Source organism: Eleginops maclovinus, chromosome 10, assembly GCF_036324505.1.
Source record: "Eleginops maclovinus isolate JMC-PN-2008 ecotype Puerto Natales chromosome 10, JC_Emac_rtc_rv5, whole genome shotgun sequence".
NCBI lineage: Eukaryota > Metazoa > Chordata > Actinopteri > Perciformes > Eleginopidae > Eleginops > Eleginops maclovinus.
In genome coordinates this window covers 3,217,499-3,244,287 of record NC_086358.1, presented here as the reverse complement: position 1 = coordinate 3,244,287, position 26,789 = coordinate 3,217,499, and the positions used below count along the sequence as shown (strand labels likewise).

Here is a 26,789-nt window from a genome sequence, read left to right as displayed (position 1 = left end):
CCCTCCCAGGAGAGGAACCCGGATTAACGCTGTACTCTCACCCAGAGCCATATATTGGGTATATTCAATAATCGGCTCTGCTCTCACCCTGCTGGGGAAGGCATGTTGAGGGGCATGTTGACACTACATTTAAAAGAGGAACACTGGGTCTATGAACTGTAGAAAAAACAAAAACCTAAACTGATAAAAAGGAAATTAAATAAAGTCTTTATAAATGTACTTTATTATGACCACCACTTTCATTAGTGGTAAACACTATTTACTTTTTGCACTTCATGTATTACATTTTCTTTTATGTATTGACTTTTTCTGTGATTATTGTTTCTGTCATTTTAAAATGTATTTTAATTCCAATGTATTTTATTTCATTCTCTCTATTTTTGTTTGCGTTTTCCCGTGCTGTTCTTTAAAACTAAAAAAAGTAAATTAAAATAACTCAACATGATCATGAGCTGTAAAGAATAGACCCCTATTTATTTTTTCCCTAAATTAATTGGATTTGTATCTGTTATTATTATTTGTATTTGTTTTTAATTATTGTCTGTTTTTAATATTTAAAAATTACTTTTTTTAACGTATTATTATTTTTGAGCTTTTTCCAGTTGTTGTTGATTAAAAAACTCAATTAAAATAACTCCATATGATTCCTTTTCCCCTCTACATTTTTTAGAGATTATTCTAATTTGTTGTATTTGTGATTATTGTTCCTGTTGTTGGTTTATCGTTTAAAAAAAATAAATCTTTCTGAACTTTATCCGGTTGTTGTTGTTTTATGTTGTTGTCATATTGTCTATGTATACAAACATACTAATCACACATATATCATGTGTTGACAGTATGATGTAGATAGCAGCAACAAAACTGCAATCTATAAAATAATCTTTGATAGATTTGAATGAAATGTAAGTGTGTCCATATCGAGGTTTATTCCTGGTCTGAATGCTGTTTCAGATTCCTCTGGAGAAAGGCAGAGAAACACTGAGCATTATCTTTAAAGTTTGATATCTTATGAATTATGAAAGATAACGGAGGGTCAGGTCGACACAGGGGCAGAGACGAAAACACAGGCCTTTATAAAAGAAGATACACACATCAGAGAATCAAAACACACACAGAAACTCAGCTTTCGCTCAGCTACATACAAACACAAATGACTTATGTCTTTGAATTAATGTCCGAAAGGCGTAGAGGAGGACTTCATGTTTTACGTTTTTTCCCACACAGCATATGTTATGCGTGTTCTGCATGCAAAGTGTTTCTCTTCCCGGGAATGACATTTTGACATAAGTATTGATGAGTTTTCCCGAGTGATGTGGGCAAGATATCTAACCAAAAGCATCTGCGGCATGTTGAAAAACCAGAGGGCGACCGGCGGTAGTAAATTCATTTGGACAGTGGTGAACCAGCACTGACAAAAATACCTCAGGCAAAGCATCACCCTTGCACTTAAAGTCAAAATTGAATCCTGTCTCCACACAAACAGTCACATACACACACACACACACACACACACACACACACACACACACACACACACACACACACACACACACACACACACACACACACACACACACACACACACACACACACACACACAACACACTGTTTTAATACACATGAGGCAGCTTCTCAGCCAGTGCAGAGGCCATGTTACTGAGCAGCTCCTCCCTGATGCTCTCCTCCCTGTTCTGCAGCTCGTGGATGAAATGATCTCCTTTCTGAGACTTCACCTCCATCACAAGCTCCACCACCTGCCTGCGTATCTCCTTCTGCTCCTCTGGGGTCGCGTTTTCCGACATCAGGAGCCTCAGAAAGTTTCTCACAGCCGTAACATTTAAATCTGGTGCAGGCAATGCATCCAGGTTGTCTGCGTGGGTGAGCACTGGGATGATGAAGCCTGCTGTCTCTGCTCCAAACGTATTCACGGTGGTTAGGATGGCTTGAAGTATATCATGGTCGACCCCAGATTTGGAGCTTGAAGCTTGGCCCACTAGTAGGAAGGCGTGAGGTCCCGGGCTGCACAACTGGAGGCTCCTCAGAGCTTCCAGGGCTCTCTTCTCTGGTCTCAAAGACGTCCCTAAAACATCCGGGGTCTCCACCACTACGACCTCTCTACCCTCTATCACCGTGGATCTCCTGGTGCTCTCCATCAGCGGGCCCTTGTGTGCACGTTTCTTACTTTTGCCCAACAAAGCGTCTGCAAGAGAGCTTCGTCCTTCCCATGTCGACCCCAGAACGATCAGCCGCAGCTCTGGTTTAAAGGCGCTGCTGGTGGGCTCCATCTCTGACCCTGCAGGGGATGTTATGAGAGCGCTTCATGAGTCCTAAAACCTGGAAATGTGTTAGTGTTTTTGCGCTCATGGCTTCATTGTTTCAAAATGAATGAAATATAAATCATTTCTCATTTGGTTCTACGTCATAAAATAGGCCAATAATTAATTTCTGAACCCAACAGACCTTATATTAAAGTGCTGCAGAAATGAGGCCCAAAAATCCAGAACTTAGTGAGTCTCAGAGGTGGAAGAAGTCCTACCTTTGACTGACATTTTGAAGGAAAACATCTCAGATACACAAAAGCATTGTCTGTTGTTGTGCACCTGAAACACTTTTAAAACTAGGAACATTTATTAAAGCTAGATTCGTCTTGAATGCAACACCATGGGGTTTGTTTACAGTGTAACGTTAGCTTTTTATTTCCAGTGATGGTATTTATGCTCCTACACTGACAAAAGTGACGTTATCGGTGAGATTATTTTACTGGGTTTTACTTCTGCAATTATCCAAAACCCTAATGAGAAAATCCTATTGGCTTTTTCTGGGAGATGTTAACTTTCAGGTTGACAAAAATACATAAAACACATTCAAATGTCTCAAAAAATAAAGGTGAACTCACCTAAGATGACAGCAATCAGCCACTTGAACCTGGAGGACGACGCTGATGGAGAAGCAGATTTAATTATAGGCTAATAATTATTGTGTAGCTTCATCCCTAACATAGCCTCACTCCACTCAGATGGCTGTCAGCTGCTGAATTCCTTCCTCAAATTAACATCCATTTCAAATGTAGGATCTGAATCACTTAAAGAACAGTATCCAACATCAGTTTCAAACGTTATGCTAAGCTAATGGCATGTTGAACCACAGAGAACAGACTTATTTGAAAGCCTCTTTGGAAATAAACTTGCTAGCTAAATAAAAATAAATACATAAACGAAATATAATAATAATACAAATAATAATAATACAAATAATAATAATACAAATAATACAAATAATACAAATAATAATAATACAAATAACAATAATACAAATAATAATACAAATAATAATAATAAAACAAATAATAATAATACAAATGAATGTAAAAAAATAAAACAAAAACATTTATAAATTAATAATAAAAAGAAAATTAAAAACATGAAAACAAATAATGAGAATAAAAATAATAATAATAAAATAATAATAATAAAATAATAATAATAATAAAATAATAATAATAAAATAATAATAAATTATAATAATAAATAATAATAAAATAATAATAATAATAAAATAATAATAAAATAATAATAATAATAATAATAATAATAAAATAATAATAATAATAATAATAATAAATTATAATAATAAAATAATAATAAAATAATAATAAAATAATAATAATAAAATGATAAAAATAAAATGATAATAATAAAATAATAATAATAAAATAATAAAAATAAAATAATAATAATAAAATAATAATAATAATAACACTAGTACAGTCTTTTGCAGGCAACTCACATCCTATGAAACTCCAAATTCGAGACAGCCATTTACACAGGCCCTGGATTCCTGGGATATAAATAAATGAAATGAGCACAGACATTTTTTTATTTAGGTGACATTATTATTTATTTATTCCTACGTTTATGTACTTGATTACGTACCACGAAGGGTTCCCACTAGATGGCTCACCCAGCTCCACAGAGTTGACAGACCTAAACACACACATTAATTGATAAAAATGTCCAATCATACAAACAATAAATGACAGTACAAACTAGTGACCTCTGACCTCTCTGTGACTAAACTCACCCGTTAGAGAGCAGAAGAGACGAATCGGCCACCTGATCAGAGCCGGCAGCGCTGCAGACGAACAGAAAACCATCAGTGTTGAGCTCAGCATTGATCCACTGGTGGTTTTGCTGACCGTTAGATAAATAAATCAGCTGTTTTATCTTGTAGAAATGTGTGTTTTTGATCAGTAAGTGTGTGCACATGCCTGTTAAATCATTAGTGCTGACACTGGCACTAACAATGGGAGCAGATTATCTGGGTATGTCTCTAATCAAACAATCAGGAGTGTCTGTTCCGATCAAAACCATGTGTGATCAATTCACCAAAGTTTAAGGGCACTCTTTGACTTATTGTATATGGTTATTGTCCATTATAAAGCAGGTGAAATCTGTGAAATTAAATGTCTAATGCTATGCTCATATAACTCATACATATGTGGAAGAAATGATAATGCCTTTTTGAAAACAACATACAATATCATTTTAGTAAAGTCCCCAAAGGGCCTCCGTACTTTCTTTTCCAATCAGGGAAATAACACCGCTAACATGAGGGGTGTGTGTGTGTGTGTGTGTGTGTGTGTGTGTGTGTGTGTGTGTGTGTGTGTGTGTGTGTGTGTGTGTGTGTGTGTGTGTGTGTGTGTGTGTGGCTCACTCTGAGAGAATCTGTAGAGGAGATATCCGACCACAGTGAAAGCTCCAGTCTGCATGTTCCACCATCCTGAACAGAGAGGGAAACATGACATCAGTTATGATGCACAAACAAATGATGGGGTTTAATTATTATGCAAGTGGTATTATATATATATATAACCACTTGCATAACAATTAAACCCCATAATATATTTAAATAGATTAAATATGACCTACATTTGAATTTGTTGAGTAGTTTCATTTCTTCTTATTATTATTTTTTAATAGTCATAAGTAGGAATCAACATGCTCTTAATTGCTTACATTTATTTTGAAAAAATAACCCGGAATTAAATAAATATTTCACTCAGTTTTGGCAACCATGAATACTCAATATTACAAAATGACAACAAAAAAGGCAATCAGGAGATTTCATATAGTGCTAATTTCAAATGCATTGCCAGATAATGTAAGTTAAATGACAAATGATACTCTTGCATTTCTAAGTAGCGCATACTGTATGTTTTCCTGTCTCACCTGCAGCAGCATCCTCAGGGTTGTCCTTCTCACATTGACACTCCATTTCAGACTTATTGTATCAAGGTAGGGCAAATGGCACTCCTGCTAAAACTGTCGACATAAAATCACTTTAATTTCAACACCTGGGTTTCACACGGATTTGATCTGTTATCACAGCATACTCAAAGTGTCTAGTTACCCTTTCCCAGTCGGATCTGAACTAGTTTATGTTAAAGTGTAGAAACGTTACAGATAACCTTCCCAAGAAAACTCTGAATAGATAACAAAACTGACTTTAAAAGCTCTATTTCAGCAACTGCAGCGGCTCAATGTTCCTCCAGCTCCCTTACCTGCTCTCTTGTCAGATAATCCTCCAGAGGAATCCTTTTCCTTTAAATCTGCTAACATCTGACGCAACACATGAGGTCAAAGTTGCATGTATGTTCCTCCTGAAACATTTGCCTGCACACGCCTGCCCTCAGCAGGAACACTGATCCTTATTGATCGCTTTTGCTCTGTGGAACAATTGATAACGTCCAGGTATGCAGATAATGCAGATAGACACACCTTCTCTTCTTCTTGCTACACGAAGAACTGGAAATGTTGCTTCACACGAACAGTATGACTCATGCAGGTAATAGAATAAAACCAACTAAAGGCAGGGCTGTAAAAGGGAGAAGTTTTATTAATGCAAAAGTTAGATTAGGTAGCTTTTTTATTATCCTACTTTTACTGTACTGTACGGAAGCCCGGAGAAAAGGAATATCCATTCTTTTACAGTCTGATCTAAACTGGTTCCTTTATTGTGTTCATGAATAAAGAGTAGCTTAAAAAAGGCATGTTTTTTATTTATGTCTTGCTACAAGAACTGGAAATGCTGCTTCACACAAACAGTATGAGCATGCAGCTGTTAGAATAAAACTAACTAAAGGCAGGGCTGTAAAAGGGAGAAGTTTCATTAATGCAAATGCAAGAAAAGGTACCTTTGTTTTTATGATGTCAGGTTTACTGTACGGTATGGAAGCCTGGAGTGTCAATTCAGAAAAATACAGAGTGGTGTTCATTTCTTAAAGTCTGATCCAAAGTGTTTCTTTTATTGTGTTTATGATTAAATAACAGCTCAAAAAGAGGCTAAATGCACCACTACCCACGATGGTAATTAGACTAAATATGTTTTTAACAAGTAAAGTATTCGTGAACTGCTTTCAGATAAAACCTTATATTTTCACCTGGCCAAACATGATTTCCATTTTCAAAAAGAAATACAAACTTGGAAGTGTTGCTGTCGGGGTTTTTGTGCAGAGTAATACTAATTTCAGCCACAAAAAGGGCTGAAGTGCACAACCAGCTCATGTTTTATGTAAATAGTGCCAAGAAAGACAGAAGAGAAAGGACAAAATGAATAACTTCAATGCTTTTAGTCATGGTTAAAACATTGGATGGCGGTGCAACTAAGACTAACAATATCCTTACAGAAAGATTTTCTAGAAAAAACATTTTTATTGACTTTCTTATCAAAAACAAACGAGTAAACAATTTAGATCAGACATAAAAAATGTAACTTGCGTCTCAAGGCTTCCGTACAACAATGAAAATGACTGAATTATTTTACATTCAAACATTATTAACCGGAATTGCAGACGAACAGCTGTTTCATCTGATCAAGCACAACAGAAGGTTTTAGATTTCTATACAAACTTGTCTTGGTTCAACCCAAATTTCCCAGACTACACAGTAAATATAAGACATGTAACCTGCTTTGGAAGAAGATCCTGAAATGTACCAGAATTTGGCTTTTGAACATACATTTTTACACCTGGCTAAGTGTGTCTGCTCATGAAGGCACTGTGAAGTTTGTATTTATCTCATGATGCGAGTTGTGCGATCAGAGCATCTATGAGCTCCTGCTTCTTCGTCCCGGTGGTCCGAACCCCAAACTTTTTGCAGGCGTCCTTCAGCACCGGCACCGTCAGCTTTGCCAGCGTGCCGTTCTGCACGTGGGCTCGCAGCTCGTCTTCTGGTATCTCCACTTTGGGTTTCTTCTCAGCCCCGCCTCCGGCATCCGCTGCAGGTTCATTCACGGAGAAAACATAACAATAAATCAGGTAGTGTAAAATAAAGCACTTGATAACCATAGCAACGGTGATGTCAGGGTCGCTGACCTGTTTTGCGCTTGGCCCCTGGTTTGCTCTCAGGGTCGTATCCGATTGGGTAAACCAGATCTTTAAAATCTTGAACCAGAGGACCCAGACGCTGGTTGATCTGCTCCACCTTCGGCACTGAGGCAGAGGAGAAGAGAGACAGGAAGTGTGAGACGGAGGAACAGGAAGTTGCTGCAGCTATGAGAGGATTTCTTAGTGTCAGTCTGTCTGAATCTCACTGATGAGGTCCTCAGTGTTCTCCGGGGCGTCCATGTCCAGAGCCAGGGCCTCCAGGTTCCTGTAGTGCTGCTGGATGACCGGGTTCTCAAACGCATCGCTCCTGCATCCCGTTACAATGGAATTAAACAAGTTTCAGAAATAAATGACCTCGTTATGAGCAGAAACATAATTGTAAGTGTGTCACTGCAGCTCTGATTAGCAGGATTAAAGCACAACAAGGAGTGAAACCAGTGCTCTGTTCCAGTACTGAAGCTGAGCAGCAACCTGTATTTGAAGCGCAGTTTGGTGACGATCTCCTTCATCTTGTCCACCTGTGCTTGTGAGGCCCACGGGCAGCGGGGGATATCGAGGGTCCGCACGTCGTCAGTGTACGGCAGATAGATCATGTTGAAGCCTGACACAGAGACATCATTACAATAACAATACTAGATATGCCAATCACTGTAAACCAGTGCTAGAAGAAGTAGATCTGTGGTCTAACCTGGAGGAGTGATCTGGATTTTCCCCTCGTCCACTTCCTCTTCCTGCGGCACCAGAGCCACAAACCTGGGAGGATTGTTCCTGCGAGCGACGCAGCGGCACAGAGCGAACACGTTCCTCTCGCTGCACTTCGTCAGCAACGCAGAGAAGAGACACGCGCTGCCTGAGGAGGAAACGCACAGGAAGTAAGAGAGGATGCTGGGAGTCAGAGCTGGGAAATATATCAATATATAGAGTAGTTAAATACAAACATATAGAGTGGTGCAGGAATGAGTCCTAAAACCCGGAAGTGAGTTAGCATTTTACCACTTCCGGTTCCCTCCTCTCAGAGTCAGTGGGATTTCTCCGTAGGATTTTGGAAAATAGCTCGAAATAAGGTCTGTGGTTGACACCAATTTAAGAGACGGATCACGTTGTACGTCATTGCGCCGAACACGTAAACACTCCCACTGAGTTTGTTAGCTCACCTTTGTAAAACGGACTGGTGATTGGAACAGCCGTGACTTCTAGTTAAACTCAGTGTGGCTAAAAGGAAAAGCTTTGTTAAAATATACAAGCGCGTGAAAGTCAGTTAAAACGATCTTAAGTTGGCGTGACGTTGAAGTCGTGCGACCCCTGCTGTACTCGTCTGTAGTTCGTTTATAGCATCGCGTTAGCATTTTGCTTCTGCCGATTAGATTTATGATTTGAAAATGATAAAAGTCGGGTAGACATGCAGAGATGATCCGGCTGAACTAACCATTTATCAAACAGGTTCGTTTTCCACAGATCTTATTTTTTACAATATTTTTTGTCGAGGGAACGCATGCAGCTTACTTCCGGGTCGGCCTACAAAAATACGTCATCCCTGTGGCGCTCTATTGAGAATATATTTAAGATATAAGACGACTAAATATAGGAGCTGCTGAAGGACACTTCTGATGGCACAGTCCCACAACTTGCGTACGATTAAAGGCTCTACCGTATAAACCCTGACTAAAAACCATGCGTGTTTAAAATGTCTTCCTATTATCGTTGCAGTAAATCAGACAGTGGCACCTTTGACCTCGTCCTCCTCGGGGTAGAGGAAGGTGGCGGGTCGGATGTGATGATGAAGTTGTAGCTTCTCCATGGGTTTGAATCCGATCAGGGTCATCCCGGGATCTTCAAACTTCTTCATGGCGTCGACCTCGTCCTTCTCCATCACGATCTGCTTCTTACCGTACACCTGCAGCACACACACACACACACACACACACACACACACACACACACACACACGGTATTTTCACATCCCTAGTATATGTACTACAGTTTAAATGGTTTCACAAACACATAAAATAATATACAAATCCAAAATGAGCGTACTCTAGGTGTCTCTCTTACCTGAGCTTTCTTTATCTCGCTGGGCAGCAGCAGGCTTCCGGTCTGGGTGTGAAACATTCTGGTTTTGCTGCGGACCTGCTCGTTGGACTCTCTGTAGAGTTTGACAGGACCTGGTTTCCGAGCCGTCACAGCGTTGGCGTAAATTCCCACGGCGACACTCAGACCCTCGCCGAGACACAGGTTTATCCTAAAGATGGAAGACAGGGAAAGGAAGTAGAAAGATTGAAAAGATGAACCACAAACAACGAAAGGAAGAGTCTAAATGCGTGTCTTATCTGAACCTGGCCATGGCCCTCTTCTTCATCTCTTTGGCCTTGACTCTCTTCTGGAGGTCTTCTAGTTTATTACACGGCTTCAGCTGCAGACCCAGATCACTCTCATCATCAGGAGGACTCACGATGTCACGGAAGAACAGAGCAACATCGAATCCTCCCGGTTTCATCAGATGCATCAAATCAATGACGACCCCTGAGAGGGAAGGCATAGTGACTTTAGAGAGGCTTCAATCCACAGCAGTGTAACACATTTCCCTGAAACAGAACATCCTTTCCTCCGGACGTACCGGTCTCTTTGAGGTCTCCAGCTTTAGTGCGAGCCTGCCGGTTCTTCGCGCTGTCGCCACTGTGAGGTTCGTCCCTGCAGGTGAAGATCATCAGCCTCTTGTGTGAGAGGCGCAGCTTGATGTCGCTGTAGAGGTTAGCGCAGCACCACAGCGCGTCGCCTAGAGACGTGTCCCCCCCCCTGCCCATCGTCTCCTCCACCAGCTGGGCTCCTTTCTCCCCCCGCAGAGCGTCCACCTCCTGCACTCGCTTTGCACCTGACGGGAATAAGAGAGGAGGTGTGTAAGGAGACAGATAGGGAACAACAGAGGGAATGGGGCTGATATGTTGTGGTGTTTTTGGTCTAAAATTAGGACTTTCTTGCATTTTGCATCAAAACTAATAATATGAATCAGTCAAATTAACTGCAACTTTATTAAAGTGTTCTTATTTTTGGACCAAAATCTCTTTTTATTCAGATTTTGACAAAGTGCTCTGATATTTTGGTGAAATAACGTGCAATAACAATCAAAGACGAAAATACTTTATCACACTTTCAGAAGCAAACCCTTTAAACTGTGCAATTTATAATATTAATACACTACAGTATATATATTGTAATTTACATGTTTAATAATGTGCACATTTGAATTTAAATTCCTAAATGTGTAGAAACATTTGATCTTTAATTGGACATTTTACTTTAACCTCTTGTTTTATTTAAAATCTTTATTTGATTTTATGTTTTTATTGTCTTACTTTAACTGGGTTCAGATAAAGATTTGTATTACATTTTGTATTATTTATCATTTACTTATTAATTATTTTAGCAAGTGTCACAAAACCTAGATTCCCCAGGAGGAACAAAACATTTTGACAGTGATGGTAGAGGTTTGCATTACCTTGTTTTCTAGCAGATCAAAACCATTACACTGTAAATAAGGTGTGATGGTGTGCCAGTGGGAAAGGTCTCACCGGGCTCGTCGAGGTCGTGGTAAACGTAGACGTGCTTGAAAGAGTTCCTGGGATTTTTGCTCTGCTCCGTGCCGTAGAAAACCAACGCCATCAGGTCCCTGTGGCTGCTGATGATCTTACTGGTGTACACGCTGCGCACCACCTACAAGGACACAACACACACACTCAGTATCATGAGAACAAAAAACAACTAATGTGGAGCAAACTGTCTGAGGATGTTACGCTTTAAAAATGTGCTTCATCTTTCAAATCACACTTTTAGAAACTATTTTTATGGCTTTTAGACGAATCATTCCCTGTGCACTTTGAACTTTTCTTTATTTCTGTGTTTAGTTGTATCTGTTTTCCTCCTTTATATCGGTTTTATTGTTGCTGCCTTTGGGTTTCATCTGGGAAAAGCACTTTGTAAACACTGTTTTAAAAGTTTGGAATGTAGATTGTATGTTGTTGTATTAAAAGTATTACTATAATATGCAGTAGGTAAGCTTTGAAGGTGTTCATCTTTATCATGATATTTGACATACTTCCAGCACATTTCTTGTCTATCAAAGAAAGACGGATAACTGGTCATCTCACCTGCATGGTCATGTCAAAGTTGGAGGGCTGTCCGTCTTCTCCTTTGATGAACATTTCCTTGGAGGCGTCGACCAAAAACACCAAACTGTCTCTGCCTGAGTTTTTGTAATAATCTCCTGACAAACAGAGACAGCATTATGTGTCAATAACTACTACTTCATAATCATAACACTAAACTGCAGGGCATGCATATAAGGAAAGGCATTTGAAAAACGTCCTGATACTCCATACTGATAAGCTTTGCACATTTCACATATGATACTGATCTTGTATTATTCGCACTTCAGAAGAAATAATGGAGCCTTGTCTCTCACCAGATTGCTCTCCTTCCTCCTGCTCTTCCTCATCTTCCTCATTACGGTAGAAGGCATTCCACTCTGCCATTTGAGCTACTTCTGGTCCTGTCAAATGATCCGGCAGTTCAATAACACACAAGAAGATAAGGACACATAAAGTAGCTTGAATACAATCAAAACAAAGTCAATTTTAGATAAATAATCTTGCTATGCATTTAAATTCTTCCTGCATTTTGTAAAAAAGCAGTCAGTAAAACCCTATCTTCGTTATGCCAATAATACTATGCATGATGCACCTTTTTCTTTTTAATCTCATTGATTTTGCCTTATTCTATACACATGTCAATAAAGCTTATTCAATTGAGTCGTGTAAAAAAAATCTACTGTGTGCTGCTGATATGAAGAGAACACCAACCGTGCAAAGGGTAAAGCTGTTCTATAGGTTATTTATGTTTGATTAAGATATTATTAATAATTAATACACATTTGTGATGATTCCACTTCACAAGTTAGCTAGCTTAGCCACTAATAAGCTACTCTTAGCTTCATTAGTATATTAAATTAGCTTAGATAACAAATGCGTTTTTTTAGGGATGCAAATAAACGATATGGACTCAACAGATGAAAAAACAACATATATAAAGTTATTATAGCTGCATACCGTGCTCTGTTTCTGTCCGTCCGCAAGTCCAGGCAAGTTTCAATGGCTGGCGCGTTCCGGGTACGAGAACGAGCACGCTGGGAAACGTAACGAACGTCTCTTTGTCTATTGGACGCTTGTCTTGCCAATTTAAAATACTGGTCAATCGTAGTAAAGTAGGCGGGATTTAAGCACTTTTTTTGACAGTCACTTCGTTGTTTACTTTCTGACAGTTACAACACTTACACTAACGGACTGAAAACCATCAATGTTGTGCTATTATTATTAACTTTTGCTGCATCTCTATTTATTACTTTTTAAGCAAAAAGTCTATATTTGTTTCCGTAACAATAACACGATATATTCTTTTTATCAAGTTGTAGTTCCGGGTACGTGAACGAGCACGTAAGGAAACGTAACAGTCATATCATCGACTATTGGATGTTTGTCTTGCCAATCTTAAATTCTGACCAATCATAGTAAAGTAGGCGGGGTTTGTCTATCAGGGGACTGACACAGTATGAAATGATCCCCAGCTCCATGAGAAAGCACTTTTCGTTTTGACAGTCATGTTATTGTTTACTTTTTGACCAACTGTCAGCAACCGGCAATTTTGTGCTTTAATAGTCTTTTTCCTGCTTTATTTATTACTTTTTATGTGAAAAGGCCTAGATAGTATCCGTTCCAATTCCAAGGTATTTTTCGTTTTAAGTGTTGATTGCTAGCTACCGGTAAGCTAGAAACTCTCAGGTAACTTGTATCCAAAGTTAGGTTTTTTTAAAGTATAATACCTTCGTGTCACCATGGACCAAACCGAATCATACCCAGTGAAGTTGTACATTTACGACATGTCCAGAGGAATGGCCCGGCAGCTCAGTCCTCTCATGCTGGGTGAGTTTCTGAAGAGCCACCTGTTGCTTAGCTTTATTAACGCCGCAGTGAGTGCACTCTGGCCCGGGAGGGAAACAAGGAAACAGCGGGGATGCTACTCAGGCCTTAGCTGTGACTTTAATTTCTGTCAAATTACAGGTGTGGAATAGCTTTGTTGTGATGTTGTTATGTTTTATTACCCCAGGGAGACAGCTTGATGGGATATGGTGAGTGCAGCTGTTTATTTTCTATAATTATCATCACTAAATATCATGTCAACTGTGGTTATTTATACTTCATTGCCTTGCTTTTGTTTAAAAAGGTGCTTTTGTGTTTTGCAGGCACACTGCTATTGTGGTCCATGGAAAGGAGTTCTTCTTTGTGGGGGAGGGCATCAACAATTGTCCACCTGTAAGAATCAGCTTCAGTCTTATCCCAAATATAAAATGATGTAAGCCCTAAGCTAAGAGAAAAAGGCATTCTAATGATTACATTTCTTTACAAGTTTTAAGGGCATGTGAAAAAAAGGTATCGACAATATAATCAAGTCCCTTACTTAAATAAAAAAATGCTCTTCTGTGAAAACGGTCGAAATTAAGTTTAGCCAGAGGATTTTTCATCTGGTTTCTTAGTGCACTCTAAACATACATACATTGTGTTTGAGCATATAGTGTTATTTTTAGTCATTGTTTTTGTCTGGAAATGTTTTTAATTAGATTTGAGTCCTATTTAGAACATGAAATTGTGGTACTGAGTATTACAACAGTACTTGTAGTTTGTAAACTATTCTTTAATTTGGCAAACCTTTTTCCACCTCTTCCATAGATTTAAATAATATTGAATAATTAATAAAGACTTAATAAGAAAATAATTCACCTGAATGTATTTTTCCTCACTTGCCTCAAAAGATTACCTAAAAAGTGTTTGGAACAATGCTAACTGAGCTGGTGTGTGTGTTTCATCCTAGGGAAGCACCCCTTTGGGTCAGCCCGACTCCGTCGTTGACCTGGGCTCCACTGAGGTGTCTGCAGAGTTATTTATGGTCTACCTGATGTCCCTGGCAGACTCCACATATGGGTAAATGCTCAGCTTCATCACACAGATTTACATCCCAGTGGGGTCATCTGGAGATCAGTGTGGGTTTTGGGGGGTCACTTTGTCACTACAAGAATGTGACGCCTCCTTTTAAAAAGTCTCCCATTGCTTATATTTTACTCTTATCTCTCTCAGGTCTCTCTGTCTTTTCACTGAATTAATTTTCTCTTCTCCTTCTCTCTGTCCATGCACAGACGTGACAAATACAACCTGTTTGAGCACAACTGCAACACTTTCAGCAACGAGGTGGCTCAGTTCCTCACGGGAAAAAAGATCCCGTCGTATATCACAGACCTGCCTTCTGAAGTCCTGTCCACGTGAGTCTATAACCAACATGAAGCGGCTCTTAATGCTATTTTATATTTCTACCTTGACATTTTATCCTCTGTGTTGGTCTGTGTAGGTTTTGTAGATCTTGGTTATGTATGTTTAATACCAAAAAATAATAGATAACTTTATGATCCCAAACTAAAGCCAATCCCCTGAAGGGTGGTAACTTGGTAGCAAAAGGAGAATCCAAAAAAAAGAAAAGTCGGAACAGCACAGACAGGTGTATTTGGTGGAAAAATGAGTCCTTTTTGAGGGCCTTTCCTGGAAATAGACTGGTGTTTGTTGCAGTACCTTTTAAGAAACACCTTGTAGAAGATTTTCTGTTCAACTCAAAGTAGCGCAGACTTAGAAAAATAGAAAACTAGGTATCAGAAAATAGGAAATTGCATCACATCAGCCCAAATAAAGTCTGAGATGATCTGAACATCCTAAACTGAAGGTTTAGCAATCGCTTGCAATGGTACTGAAGTAAAATTGAAATGATTGCAGCTTCTGATCTGATCTTGTTGCGCTCAATTTGTTTATTTATCCACTTCCTGTTGGCTCACACACTTTAATTTGTTTGGATGTTTTTCACCCTTCAGTGTAACAGTGCTGTCTGCTGTGTTTCCTCTTTAGGCCTTTTGGCCAGGCTCTCCGTCCCTTACTGGATTCCATGGTCATAAATCCTGGAGGCAGCAACATCACGGGGCAGCGGTAGAAAACTTTAAAAGAAAAGTAGTTTCATTTAAGGTTTCAGGGGGAATTGGACACTGTCAGACAACAGCTCCACCTTGTGACTCATCCGTCAGTTTTCCTGTTAAACAGCCATCATTTAGACAGTCTTCTCTGTTTAGTTTCTTCCTTTTCTACACATCCAACGTTTTAGAGACTATACAAGAGCAGATTTCTTGATAAATATCTGACTATGTATAAGCCACACAGCTTTTCATACACTTCTTGTTCAATGAGAATAAAATTAAATCTGAATCTAAGGTTATAGGAGCTGCAGTTCAACTCCCAAATTTAGAGAAAGAAATCTTGCACTCTCTCCAAAATGTATGGGAGTTTTATGGGAACAGCCAAAATATTTTTAAAAGGGTTAAATATTATGAATACTTATTATATACGTCTAGATTTGACCTTAACCAGCACTTAACCAGATCCATTACCACAGCTTCCCTTCAAACAATATATATTTTATCATCATGGATGCAGTTTATTACAGTTAACCACTATATGTTATATATATTTTGTCAACATTGTGCTTCATTCTATTTGGAAATGTCTTCAACACAATCACGGTGTGGTATTAAATGAGTCTCTTTTAATATCAGACTCCACATAAAGAAAGTTGTAATTTTCAGATTTTATTTCCCAATACAGGACCAATCACTTACACCTTCCAATTCAAGCTTTACTTGAAAAACTGTGTTAGATTTATAAAGACATATTGTGCGTGTAATGTTACATATCCAGCATTTGTGCACTGACAGCATAACCTTTGATGTCTTTAATCTTATTTCAGGACTCTTTCCTTGACATTAGGAATTTTTACATTGACTATATTTATTTTTAGCATTGTTTAACCTTAAGTTTATACTTCTTAAAGTGTGTCTGCAAAGTATTACATCTGCTTTATATTTTGTACATGCTCTGAAATGCTAATGTTCATCAATTGGACTGTAAAAGGTCTTATTTGTATTAAAAATTGTAATCTGGAGTATGGCTCATCCCTTTTTTTGTTTTGTTTTAGCATTTAACAGAGTATAGTGTTGATTTGACATCTTTTGTGTATAGGATTAGGATTTTAAAAGTGGATTAAGTATTCCAAATGTTGCTTCTATTGTGCATGTAGTTCCAGTGACCGCCACAGGGTGTCACTGCAGGCTCACTGAAGCGTCTGCAGCTATAATTTACTCCCCATTTGTAGAATTGACGGGTGAATTATTGGTTACTGGGACATGTTTGGGATTGTTTCTGCTTCAAATCCCAGCTGGGAAAGTATTTCCAGACAGTTGTGGCTTTTCATTTCCCTTAATTTTGCTCTGTGGCTCTTAACCATACACAATCTCAGCTCCTAAGTGTCCTGTTAATCACGTTTTACTGTTAATTGGGCCTCCTATGTTTATCTTCAGCTTCATATAAGTATGCTGTGTCTCCACTGTGACATGTCTCCATGCTTTAATGTTCAAAAAGCTCTTTATTTCTCTCATACTGCCTGTTCTACAGCACCTCTTTTCACCCCGTCTGAAACCAGAGCCCAGTCTGCGCTGATTGGCTGGCTCTGTTGTGATTGGTTAACTGCTTAGAGATGTCCCGCCCCTTAGCCCATCTCGTACCATGTGTTGGATCGCTGCTATGAGAGTGTTGTATATCTTTTCACTGCCCCAGAAATAATCAAATGTCCATCATTTCTTTCTTACAAACATAATCCAACGCCTTATTTTGATTTAACAATCTTTAATATTTCATATCTTCAAAAGTGGCATCAACAATCCTCTGCAAACAACATTTTCTAGAACATCCTGGGTATAAATTATCTGTTGTGTTGAAATAAAAAGTACAGGTTCATACAGTATATACATATTTATGCTACATACTGTATATCACACCAATACACTTTGGATTTACTTGGCTTTAATATTTATATTTATACACTTATCAGCTCTGTTCTCTTACAGCATTTACATGGGTGGATTATGAGACAATGGGCCCCTCAACACAGGATCAAGATACATGCAATGTATAGTAGTTTAGCCTCCTGTAGTTGCTTTGTGGTGATTTTATGTGTATATTTCTGGTAGTTTTGGTCTTCTAGTCGTTTTTTGTGTCTTCAATAACAAAACCTGTCTCTTTCAAGACATTAAGGGTCTCTTCCTGCTCATTCTGTGTCTTTATGTAGTTATTTGTGTGGTCATTTAGCATTTGCTTTTGCTTTTGTAGTCATGTTGTGTCTCTGTAGTCATAAATCTCTTTGCAGCTGTTTTGTAATCTCACTCTGGTCAATTTGCGGTCTCTTTGTAGTATTTTTATTCCCACTTGTAGTCAAAGTGTGTCTCTCTGTAGGTAGTTATTTTGAGGTTATTCTGCCCCTTTTGATAGTTGAAGTCAGTATCTCTGTTTTGCATCTCCTTTCATCAATTTTGCATCTTTTTGTAATTGTTTTGTGTCTTTTTGCAGCCCTCTCGCATCATATCTAATTCCTTTTAGACTCTGTGGTCATTTTGAGTCCCTCCCTTTTCGGTGTTTGTCTCGCGGTGATTTTTTTTAGGGGAAGTCCTACAAACATCCTCTGGCTTTTTGGTTTTCTAGACTTGTGCCTAGTAGGCCAATTCAGTAATCCACCCATGTTTTAATATCATATATTCCTTTGAAAACAGATTCTATAAGGAACTTCAAGACGATGACCTGCAGAGTCCCTTCTTTTCACTCGGTGCAAAGAAACATTTCTGTTGCATTTAAACAGTGTAAGCCCAGTATCTGTACACAGCACTAAATATCACAATCCTCTCTGCATGTGCAAACAAACTGTTGCATGCTCTCTGCAAATCTAATTCCTTGCACCGCTTCTTGGTTTTGCAGAGCGTCCCGTATCGGTCAGCTTTGTGTAGTCATACAACAGAAACACGATCAATGCCTTAGACAACCTGTCTGCTTCACAGCGGTGTTTCCTACACTGCACTTAATTTCTGTCACTTAGTGTAAAAAACCTTCTGCAATAATGTGACACAGTTATTCTATTCTTTATTCTCCTCTATTGCACATTGGAAAACTGCAGCTAATGTAAATCGCACTATGCATCATGTTCCTAAAACATCATTTACTCTGTTTAAAATCTCATAGTTATATTAAATACTTAAAATGACTTGGTTCATACAGCCCTTATATCAAACAAAATATAGGAAATTCCATTACATACACATATTTACACAATATTCACAAGTAAATCTAGAATACAACGTTTTTTTGCACTACATAAAACCTAAAAAATACTGTGTCTGAAAAGATTGACTCATAATGTACACAACATTTGTCATAAACAGACAAAAATTACAGAGAGGAACTGTTGTTTTCAGAGGGCAAAATGCATGATTTCACAGCAAGAAAGACATAGGAAGCACCTCCATTGCTCATAAAGACCTGTTTTATATCTCACAACATCAAGCATTAAAAGGAAGTGATTTCTGTCCCATGATCCTTTGCTGTTTTGGTTTTAAAAAATGACGATAGCGTGAATAAACAAGGAAGAAAAAAGAGGATTTTGGTGACAGTGTTTGATTTTGTTTGGACCAAAGCATCAGTACTCTTTATGTGATTTGTTTATGGTACATTATCTCGGATTTGTTAAACAGTCACAGTCTTTTTTTCTCAGATTAAACCACCATTAGCTCAGTCTGCAGCAAAGTTTTTGGGGGATATATGGAGGTAACTTGGTTTGTGGGTGGACAACTGATGGACAACGTATCTTTACAGGTGCGCCTCAATGGGATTTAATTACATTTTTGGCAAAATTAACAACTAGCTTATGAGAAAAAAGGAGTATTTAGCAGCAAAATAGCTTGATTAACATTACATTAAGTAGTTTTGAGACCAAACTGGAGGTCAAAGGGAAGTGAATATTAGTCGAATGGTCAGAAACATGATGTTAAATGTAAGACTATTTTGATTTATATCTTCCAAATGTGTAACTAGGCAAATATTTACTAAGAACTGTTGCTCAAGTGGTTAGAGAACTGATTAAAAAGGTGATTGCCAAATGTACTTAATGAAACATCTTGCATCTGGACATATATCTACTTAACTTCATTTGGAACTTCATATTTGAACTCTAGTTTGACATGTCAGACCCTTAGTCAGACCCTTAGTTTGCTGCATATGTTTATGTGTATGACGTTGGTATTAGGAAATATGGTTAATTCTATGACGTCTGTGCTTTAGGGTCCTTATATCGGTGTAGTGTAGTGGAAAAGAAGGGTTTGGTCACTTAATAGTGCCGTGTTTCATTGTGTGATTCGTCCATTTGTAGTGTTTGCTCTTGGTTCTGCAAAAGCACTTTTTTCCCCAAAGTCCTCTCTGCTTTTTCAGCACAAATACTATGATCTAAGGAAGCTTTTCGGGACACGTGCAATCATTATTAACAGTTCACTTCATTGTGCGGTTCCTGAGGGTGTTGCAGACATAAACTTTAACCAACAAGTCCGATGCATTAACTGTTGCATGTTCAGCAGCTCTGCACACTGTCCTTTTTCTGTACGGGCGTCAAAGACAAGATGAGAAATGTCCAAAGCCTCCAGGCGTAGAAATGCCTCAGTGAATTCCCCTGTTTTGGTGCCCGGGGTTTGGAAATCACAAACACGTCCAACCACTGTGATTTATGACCCAGACAACTTAGTAGGGAGCGACCCAAATCCACAGTGACTCCTTCCCTTTCCCCACGCCCCCAGGAAAGAAAACAGGCGGCCATATTCATTTGTTTTTCTATTTTTCTCCTCCCTTTCTCCTCTTTTCTAAAGAGCTCCCAGCCTCTGGCTCTTACACCGTCCCCCTCTGCCTCTCTCTGGTGGGGATGGAGGCTGATGGGAGCTGACATGATGGTGGCATTGTCCTCACCGTCGAGTTAATGTGACCCCGGGGATGCTATTCCCTGTGCTCGGCCTGATGGTAGTGAATGCAAAGCGCTTCCTCGTGGACAAAAAAAGAGGGTGGGAGCGAAAACGAGGAGAAAGTGGCTGTGCATGGAGGTAGAGCGAGAGATGCAAAATAGTAGAGGTGTTTTTACAAGAGGGAATGTATTAAAGGATGCACCAAAAGGCATCTAAAGGGATCGAAAATGACCTGAAGTGTGTTACCTTGAGATGATTCATGGTTGTCCTGAAACTAAATAATATGTGATGTCAGTTTTACTGAGAAATAGCATCGTGTTGAGTTTGAATGACTCAAATGTAGACTTTGCATCAATTTAGAAACATTATACTCAATTTATGCTTATAATAATTGGATTTTTACTGCCCAATTTCATTTAATGTCCATTATAGACCAAGAGCAACACATTTTCTAACATGTATTGGCTTGGCACTGAGATTTCTTTGCTCTAAATCAGACTTTAGAATCCATTTACTGAAGTTTTGAAGGGCTCACCAACTTCTCGACCGTGCCTGATAAACATTTCTTATGTTTGCGACAAAAATCAAAAGATAAAAAGACTATTATTCCAGTGTTGAATTCCATCGACTAACTATTTGGACTTTCTGCTGTTATTATTGACTGTAATTCACATGTGTCTAATGTTACATACAGTGGTAATTTAGGTGAAGAATCCAGCAGTTTTGGAATATGTTTATTAGCTTTCTGGCAGGAAGTTAGATGAAAAAGCAAGAACAATTCTGTGTTTCTATTGTAAACATGGAGCTAGGCTATCAGACGCTAGTTAGCTTAGCTTTAGCATGGAGACTAGAAACAGGGGGAATAAGCTTATCTATTTCAACCCCAACAGGTAACTAAATCTGCTTTAAATCTCCTCAAATAAGCCTCTACCGTGTTTACTAGTGTCAAATCCAAAGACATGACCACAAACAGTCACTGCGCTTGTAGGTATGTTGTAACCAATGCTAGGCTAAGCTAACCGCTAACCGAAGCTACATATTTAGCGCACAGATAGGAGAGTGGTATCGCTTTTTTCATCTAACTCTTGGCAAGAAAGCTAAATGTTAAACACTCTTGTTTTATGAATGTTGTTGCAGTTTGTACTTTTGGACGTTAAAAGTATTGTTTCTCTAAATTGAAATGAATAAGTCCAACACCTGTAGGGAAACCACAGAAACAGAAGCCACATTTTAAATTTAAATATATCATGTAAGCACTCATTTGTATTGCCTCTGAATGCAGTTTTTTGTCAATTGCCAGTGTCATAGTGAAATGATTTTTAATATAAACCCCTGACCAGGAGCCATGTACTGATGACCTACTGAATACTTAAACTCAACTGGAGCTTCCTGGCTAACACAAACTCACTGTTCATTCTGCCAAATCGTACACAATTTAGTTTGCTCACTGCTCTAAAAGCTGCACTTTATATAATCAATGTACAAGACCCTTCTCAGAGTCCAATTCTGTAAAGAGAAGTCCTTCAGCTCTTTGTTTTTCTCCTGAATCTCCCTGTTTCCACTCATCAAAACACCTCTTTTCATCTCGTAAATCTGAACACATCTCCCCGTTGTTCGGGCCAACTCTCCCAAACTCTGGTTGACACCAAAGCTTTTTTGTTGGTCTGTTTTAACATCACAACAGGCTGAGCTCTGTGACCTCGGCGCTCAGACGGTCACCTCGGTCGTGCTGTAGCTCTTCTGCCTCTGGTGGTGGTGGTGGTACGACGGTTGAGGTTGAGGTTGGTGTTGTACGTGCCCCTGCCCGGCCCCATACATGCCTCCATAGGGCTGGCTGAAGAGATCCGGCATGTTCTCTATGCTCTGCTGCCTCCGCGTGGAGTAGCCATGTCTCCTGGAAGAAATGTGCATGGATGGGGCGTAACCTGGAGCCGAAGCCTGCCGGTGAACATGTCGGGTGGTCGGCTCCCAGGCTTTAAAGGCCGAGCTGGAAAGAAAAGGGAGTGTGGTGGTCTTTGGGAGGTGGGAGTGCTCCATGTGGCTGCTGGGGATGGAGATGGAGAGCGGGGCGTGCAGGTCTCGGTGCGAGGACGACGTCTGGTGGATGTACGACTTGTCTTTGGGCGGCATGGGCACCGGCTGGAAGGCGGGAGGCGCCACCGGCTGGTATTGAGAGAAGTCCATCAGCGGGAAGCTTTTGTAGTAGCTGCGAGACGCACTCTGAGCTGTAATAGAGACATGATGGGTGAGAGAAAGTAACACCAGTACAGAGGATTCATGGGAATTTTACAGATTCATTTAGTTTATTACACGTTGTTTTTGTAGTTCTGGATATTATCTTTTATCTCAGTTAAAGTATTGCTTGAAGGGGCTCTGTTCTGCTCTCTGGCTTTCCCTTTCCTGCAGTGTGTTTAGGTTTTTGTGCATGTAAATGGTCTGCAAAGGCTAAAATCCCTTACTCGCACATCTATTTGCTTGCAATTTTACGCGATAGGCTAGGGGCGGGACATCTCTAAGCGGTTGCCCAATCACAATGGAGTTCGCAAGCTAACCAGAGGAAATCCAATTTAAGGGGTTGGTTTGTGTTGATTATCCACTCCTTTCTTCATAATTTATCACAAAAAATGTTCCCAAATCTCAGCTATTACTTTAGTGTTGACAATGCTGCGTTTCTAACTGATAGAAAAGAACGCCAAAAAGTTAAATAAATCAGGAATAATCCTTTAATTTCTCCTGGTGTGCTCCGTTTATGTCGCTTCACAATAAGGCCAGTAGCTAACACGTGCTGTATTTAGCCTACTTAAACTTGTTTATACTTTAGAGTCATTTTTCCATTTGTCACAGTCTGATGCTCTTCTGAGTCCCATGCAGAAGTCGCCCGATATGAACTGTCAATGTGAGTGTGTGTGATCGTGGGAACACTGACGACTGATTCACACTTTAATCCGTGAAGCATTTAAATGTTTGGACCTCTCGGCTACAACCTGTCAGAAACGTCCTCTTCTTTCGCTCATCAAACGATTTTGGGAACTTTAAAAGTAGACCATGCAACTACTGAGGAATTACAAATGAGTCTTACAGATGAAACTTTAAGTCATATATAGTAAAACGCACTCTTGCATTATTGAATTTGTTCAGTGTGTTTTCCCGCTTCAGTGTCACTTGGTCTGGTACGACCGTTGGCTTATGGTGGCTAGTGTTAGCTCGCTGACTTTACAGTTCTTCTCAGATGTGTAACACTTAACTCTATTTTTCACCATTTCTTATTATGATTCTCTAAGGTTACATACTATATGAATACTTTATGTTCTAAAGAGGATTTTTAAGTTTAACTGTTTAGATTTCTTCTGAAGCCGTTTTCAGTTCGTGTTTGTCTAAAGATAGAAAGGTGCTTTGGCTTAGCTGGTCAAAGCGCCTGTCTAGTAACCAGGAGATCCTGGGTTCAAATCCTAGCAGTGCCTCTGGTTAAAGACTTCAGTAACCTGAAGATGCCTCTTTAGATTTGAGATAATTCCCAAAACTGTCTTTATCTCAGGTTTATAAAACTATAAGTTACACTGAAACAGCTGTTAATTATTTTGAATATTACTACCAATTTTTACCAGTTTAACTATTAATAATAAAAATACTGAAACAAAAATAAAGACAAATATAATTAAAAATAAAATAATAATAATAAAGTTAATTAAAATAACAATATAAAAATCAAATAATATTTACAGTGATTAAAATAAGAGTTACAATGATTACAAACTACCTAAAATGTCACAGATTACAGGTGTTATGTATACACACAAAAAAGTAAAAGTATCCACCAAATATACTCTTACTTTCCATTACAAAAATAAATCAAATGTAAGCCATTTAAACCACGCGAAGCCTTCTGCTGTTTTCCAGTTTAAGGTAAGACGTTAGAGAGACTTTTCTCCTCGCTCTATGAACAAACATTTGAGTTATAGAGGCGTAAGATAGCCTTCCCCTACAAAGAAAATCCACTCCTGTTATGAAGGATATTTACCTTCACCCTCACATTTAACCTATCATAAATATTGATGTATTCTCCTTGTTTTTGACCTTAGTTTCAATCTGAGTGAGCAGAACTCCAGCTCTGATGACAGCTCTTCTGATTATTACATGTTTGACTCAATAACTAGTGTGGCTTTCTCACAACACACACTGTCTCATTATATTTCCTACAAACACTTTGACTTGGTTGGAAAAGACTGTATATTTACAGCTCTGACGGCAAAGAGACATAAGCAGACGATTAAATTCCAACATTTTTATTGATTACTTAATAAATGATGAACCCACGCAGCTCCGGGCAGAAATATATCAAATATATATAGATCGTCCCGTTGCTGCGTGTAATGCAGGAAAAAAACAGAAACTCCCAGAGAAAACCTCGTGTCCTTAAGGCCCTGAAGTGCTGACTTTAGTTAAATGTATTAGCTCAACAAATATCACATAACAGTATAAGGTAAGTAAAAAGCAATAATATAACGTTTAAATCAAAATAATAGGAGGGAAGAAACGCAAACTCCCGGAGAAAACCAGTACCCTGAGAGCTCAAGTCGGCTTAAGATGGGAAGCGACGTATGGGGGGGGGGCAGGACCTGAGCTCTGTATAAAATTCCTCTAATATCCCAAGCAGCTGCAGGAGAGCGTGTGAACGGCTTCATGATCGCTCGGCCTACACGATGGAAGAACTTGCAGACCGCAGGTGGAGTTTAAAGACGGAGGCCAATGCATTATCCACTAATTCTTCTTTTAGATAGGCTGCAGCCAGCACCCTCTACGCATCGCCAACATGCTCGCACAGATCGTTGTAAACTAGCTTGTCGAGGCTCTTGAAAGTTTCCGGGGTGATTTTGAAATCCTCTCCCTCCACTTTGGCCCATACTTTCTCAAAAAGGTACTCTGCGACGTCCTTTGGGTCTCCAAGTGTGCTGTTCACATTTAATTTGTTGAAAATCCGTGAAACCAGCTTCAGTACAAGGATTCTGACAAGTACTTTGGTTATCTCTTCCTGTGCATGCGTCCTGCACTGATCTTGCACTTGAGTCAGCAGGCACTGCAGATGTTTGTGCGAGTGACCGTAACTCAGGTGCCTCCAAAGCCTTCTCCACCCTGTCGCCTTGGCTGCCGGCCTGATTGGTCATCCACCACACGAAAAGTCCCAGGAAGTGCCACATTTTATCTCTTATTTCTTGAAGCAGGGCTTCACGTGGCGGGGCTACGAATATTCTTGTGACTCCTGGGACAACCTCTGGTACTATCATCCCCTCTGTGGTGTGATTGAGGAGGAGATCACTAAGCAGCTTTGTGAACTTCAGGCTTTTTCCATCTAAAAGCTGTTGCACTCCTACATACATCTCAACCTCATTACCACCCTGTTGTTCCTCACCCCTGTTCCTCAGCAGATCCTCAACCTCCTCATCAAAGGACCTAATTGATTCCTCTGTATCATGGTGGGATACGGGGCAGAATTGTTCTTTCATCTCTGCCGCCATTTGATGAATGAACAGTTTGGCAAAGACTTGAAATATGGAAAGTGGACGGCTACTTGGAGAGGTCCCAGTTCACCTCTTAGGTGCCCTACTGTGGTGCCCTTGAGCAAGGCACCGGACACCTCCAATCCCCCCTCCCCATTGCTCCCCGGGAGCTGCACAATAGCTGCCCACTGCTCCTAGTACTAGGATGGGTTAAATGCAGAGGACACATTTCACTGTGTGTGCATGTATGTGACTAATAAAGAGGGTTTATTATTCTAGTAGTAACCTGATTATGCATTTCTAGGCCGGTAGTATGGAAGGAGATGATTTCTGAAACAAAACGGCTTGTGTGTAAGGAGATCGTTTTTGATTTTAAACATATTTAATTGGATATAGTCTAACAATTCAATGATATTGGTATGATATCGAACATAGATACAAGTGAGAATGGAAAAAGTAAAGGTCCGGCAGGTGAACATTAAGAAGGGTAAAAAAGACGCCTAAAGGAAAGAATGAAAGGATATGAAAGAGACATGTTAAGTCAAAAGATATTTAAAAGGAGTTTAACATCAGTGCCCAGTTTGAGCTATTAGAGGCACAAAAAACTGGCCTTCTTGTCCATAATAAATGAGTGGAATATAATAGATCAGAGGAAAGCTGGGATAGTCGAGATGAGGGGGAGGGTTTTGAAGAAGATCAAAGGGGAAAGCTGGTGATTTAAGTATTTCAAATTGGCGTATGCCCTCAAGGTGAACACTGGCGGTCTTCCTCTGTAGCTGCCGGAGATCGAGACGGCAGAAGGGAGGGAGAAACTGAGGAGTGCAACGGAGATGATGGAGGTAAAGGTATGTGTGTCAGGATGTGGGGACATTTGCAATGAAGGTTTATAAATACCCTCGCCCTGAGTCTGCGCTGTGCGTGTGTGTGTGTGAACATGAATGTCACAGAGAAT

General features: G+C 39.4%; 4 protein-coding genes across 5 annotated transcripts in view; 1 reads left to right on the top strand and 3 right to left on the bottom strand.

The window, feature by feature from the left end:
• Window positions 1–1,605: 1,605 nt before the first annotated feature.
• LOC134870717 (GTPase IMAP family member 4-like) lies at window positions 1,606–5,722 on the bottom strand. 2 transcript variants are annotated; one of them, XM_063893074.1, is made up of 8 exons: window positions 5,561–5,722; window positions 5,229–5,321; window positions 4,714–4,779; window positions 4,081–4,131; window positions 3,933–3,983; window positions 3,787–3,837; window positions 2,897–2,938; window positions 1,606–2,293 (listed from the first exon to the last, which is right to left on the bottom strand). In XM_063893074.1, exons 2-8 carry the CDS (start codon window positions 5,272–5,274, stop codon window positions 1,611–1,613), a joined length of 990 nt encoding a protein of 329 aa, XP_063749144.1. In that variant the 5' UTR covers window positions 5,275–5,321; window positions 5,561–5,722; the 3' UTR covers window positions 1,606–1,610. The 2 variants fall into 2 exon arrangements, with proteins under 2 accessions (XP_063749144.1, XP_063749145.1); XM_063893075.1 differs by having other exon boundaries at window positions 5,410–5,568.
• An 891-nt stretch (window positions 5,723–6,613) lies between these two features.
• On the bottom strand, window positions 6,614–12,577 carry xrcc6 (X-ray repair complementing defective repair in Chinese hamster cells 6). Its single transcript, XM_063893073.1, has 13 exons — window positions 12,484–12,577; window positions 11,841–11,927; window positions 11,527–11,642; window positions 10,951–11,092; window positions 9,999–10,253; window positions 9,718–9,904; window positions 9,437–9,623; window positions 9,110–9,278; window positions 8,073–8,234; window positions 7,856–7,985; window positions 7,591–7,691; window positions 7,373–7,489; window positions 6,614–7,275 (listed from the first exon to the last, which is right to left on the bottom strand). Exons 2-13 carry the CDS (start codon window positions 11,908–11,910, stop codon window positions 7,076–7,078), a joined length of 1,836 nt encoding a protein of 611 aa, XP_063749143.1. The 5' UTR covers window positions 11,911–11,927; window positions 12,484–12,577; the 3' UTR covers window positions 6,614–7,075.
• Window positions 12,578–12,962: 385 nt separating this feature from the next.
• On the top strand, window positions 12,963–16,459 carry LOC134870715 (desumoylating isopeptidase 1-like). The gene is made up of 6 exons (XM_063893072.1): window positions 12,963–13,353; window positions 13,538–13,559; window positions 13,674–13,743; window positions 14,300–14,409; window positions 14,622–14,744; window positions 15,376–16,459. The coding sequence occupies exons 1-6, from the start codon at window positions 13,266–13,268 to the stop codon at window positions 15,455–15,457; spliced, it is 495 nt and encodes a 164-aa protein (XP_063749142.1). The 5' UTR covers window positions 12,963–13,265; the 3' UTR covers window positions 15,458–16,459.
• A 5,590-nt stretch (window positions 16,460–22,049) lies between these two features.
• shisa8b (shisa family member 8b) overlaps window positions 22,050–26,789 on the bottom strand; it is a 31,810-nt gene continuing 27,070 nt past the window's right edge. Inside the window, 1 exon segment of the mRNA XM_063893949.1 lies at window positions 22,050–22,567. Within this exon segment, the coding sequence (XP_063750019.1) occupies window positions 22,050–22,567 (518 nt within the window).

Excerpts from the sequence above, each read along its gene's own strand:
- xrcc6 (XM_063893073.1), bottom strand. The coding sequence starts at position 11,910 with ATGGCAGAGTGGAATGCCTTCTACCGTAATGAGGAAGATGAGGAAGAG. Across the intron at positions 11,643-11,840 it reads GGAGGAAGGAGAGCAATCTG|GAGATTATTACAAAAACTCA; the intron begins GTGAGAGACAAG and ends TCTGTTTGTCAG. Across the intron at positions 7,692-7,855 it reads AAACTGCGCTTCAAATACAG|GAGCGATGCGTTTGAGAACC; the intron begins GTTGCTGCTCAG and ends AACGGGATGCAG.
- LOC134870717 (XM_063893074.1), bottom strand. The coding sequence starts at position 5,274 with ATGGAGTGTCAATGTGAGAAGGACAACCCTGAGGATGCTGCTGCAG. Across the intron at positions 3,838-3,932 it reads TCTAGTGGGAACCCTTCGTG|GAATCCAGGGCCTGTGTAAA; the intron begins GTACGTAATCAA and ends TTTATATCCCAG. Across the intron at positions 2,939-3,786 it reads AATTTGGAGTTTCATAGGAT|CGTCGTCCTCCAGGTTCAAG; the intron begins GTGAGTTGCCTG and ends CTTCTCCATCAG.
- LOC134870715 (XM_063893072.1), top strand. The coding sequence starts at position 13,266 with ATGGACCAAACCGAATCATACCCAGTGAAGTTGTACATTTACGACATG. Across the intron at positions 14,410-14,621 it reads CTGGCAGACTCCACATATGG|ACGTGACAAATACAACCTGT; the intron begins GTAAATGCTCAG and ends GTCCATGCACAG. Across the intron at positions 14,745-15,375 it reads CCTTCTGAAGTCCTGTCCAC|GCCTTTTGGCCAGGCTCTCC; the intron begins GTGAGTCTATAA and ends TTTCCTCTTTAG.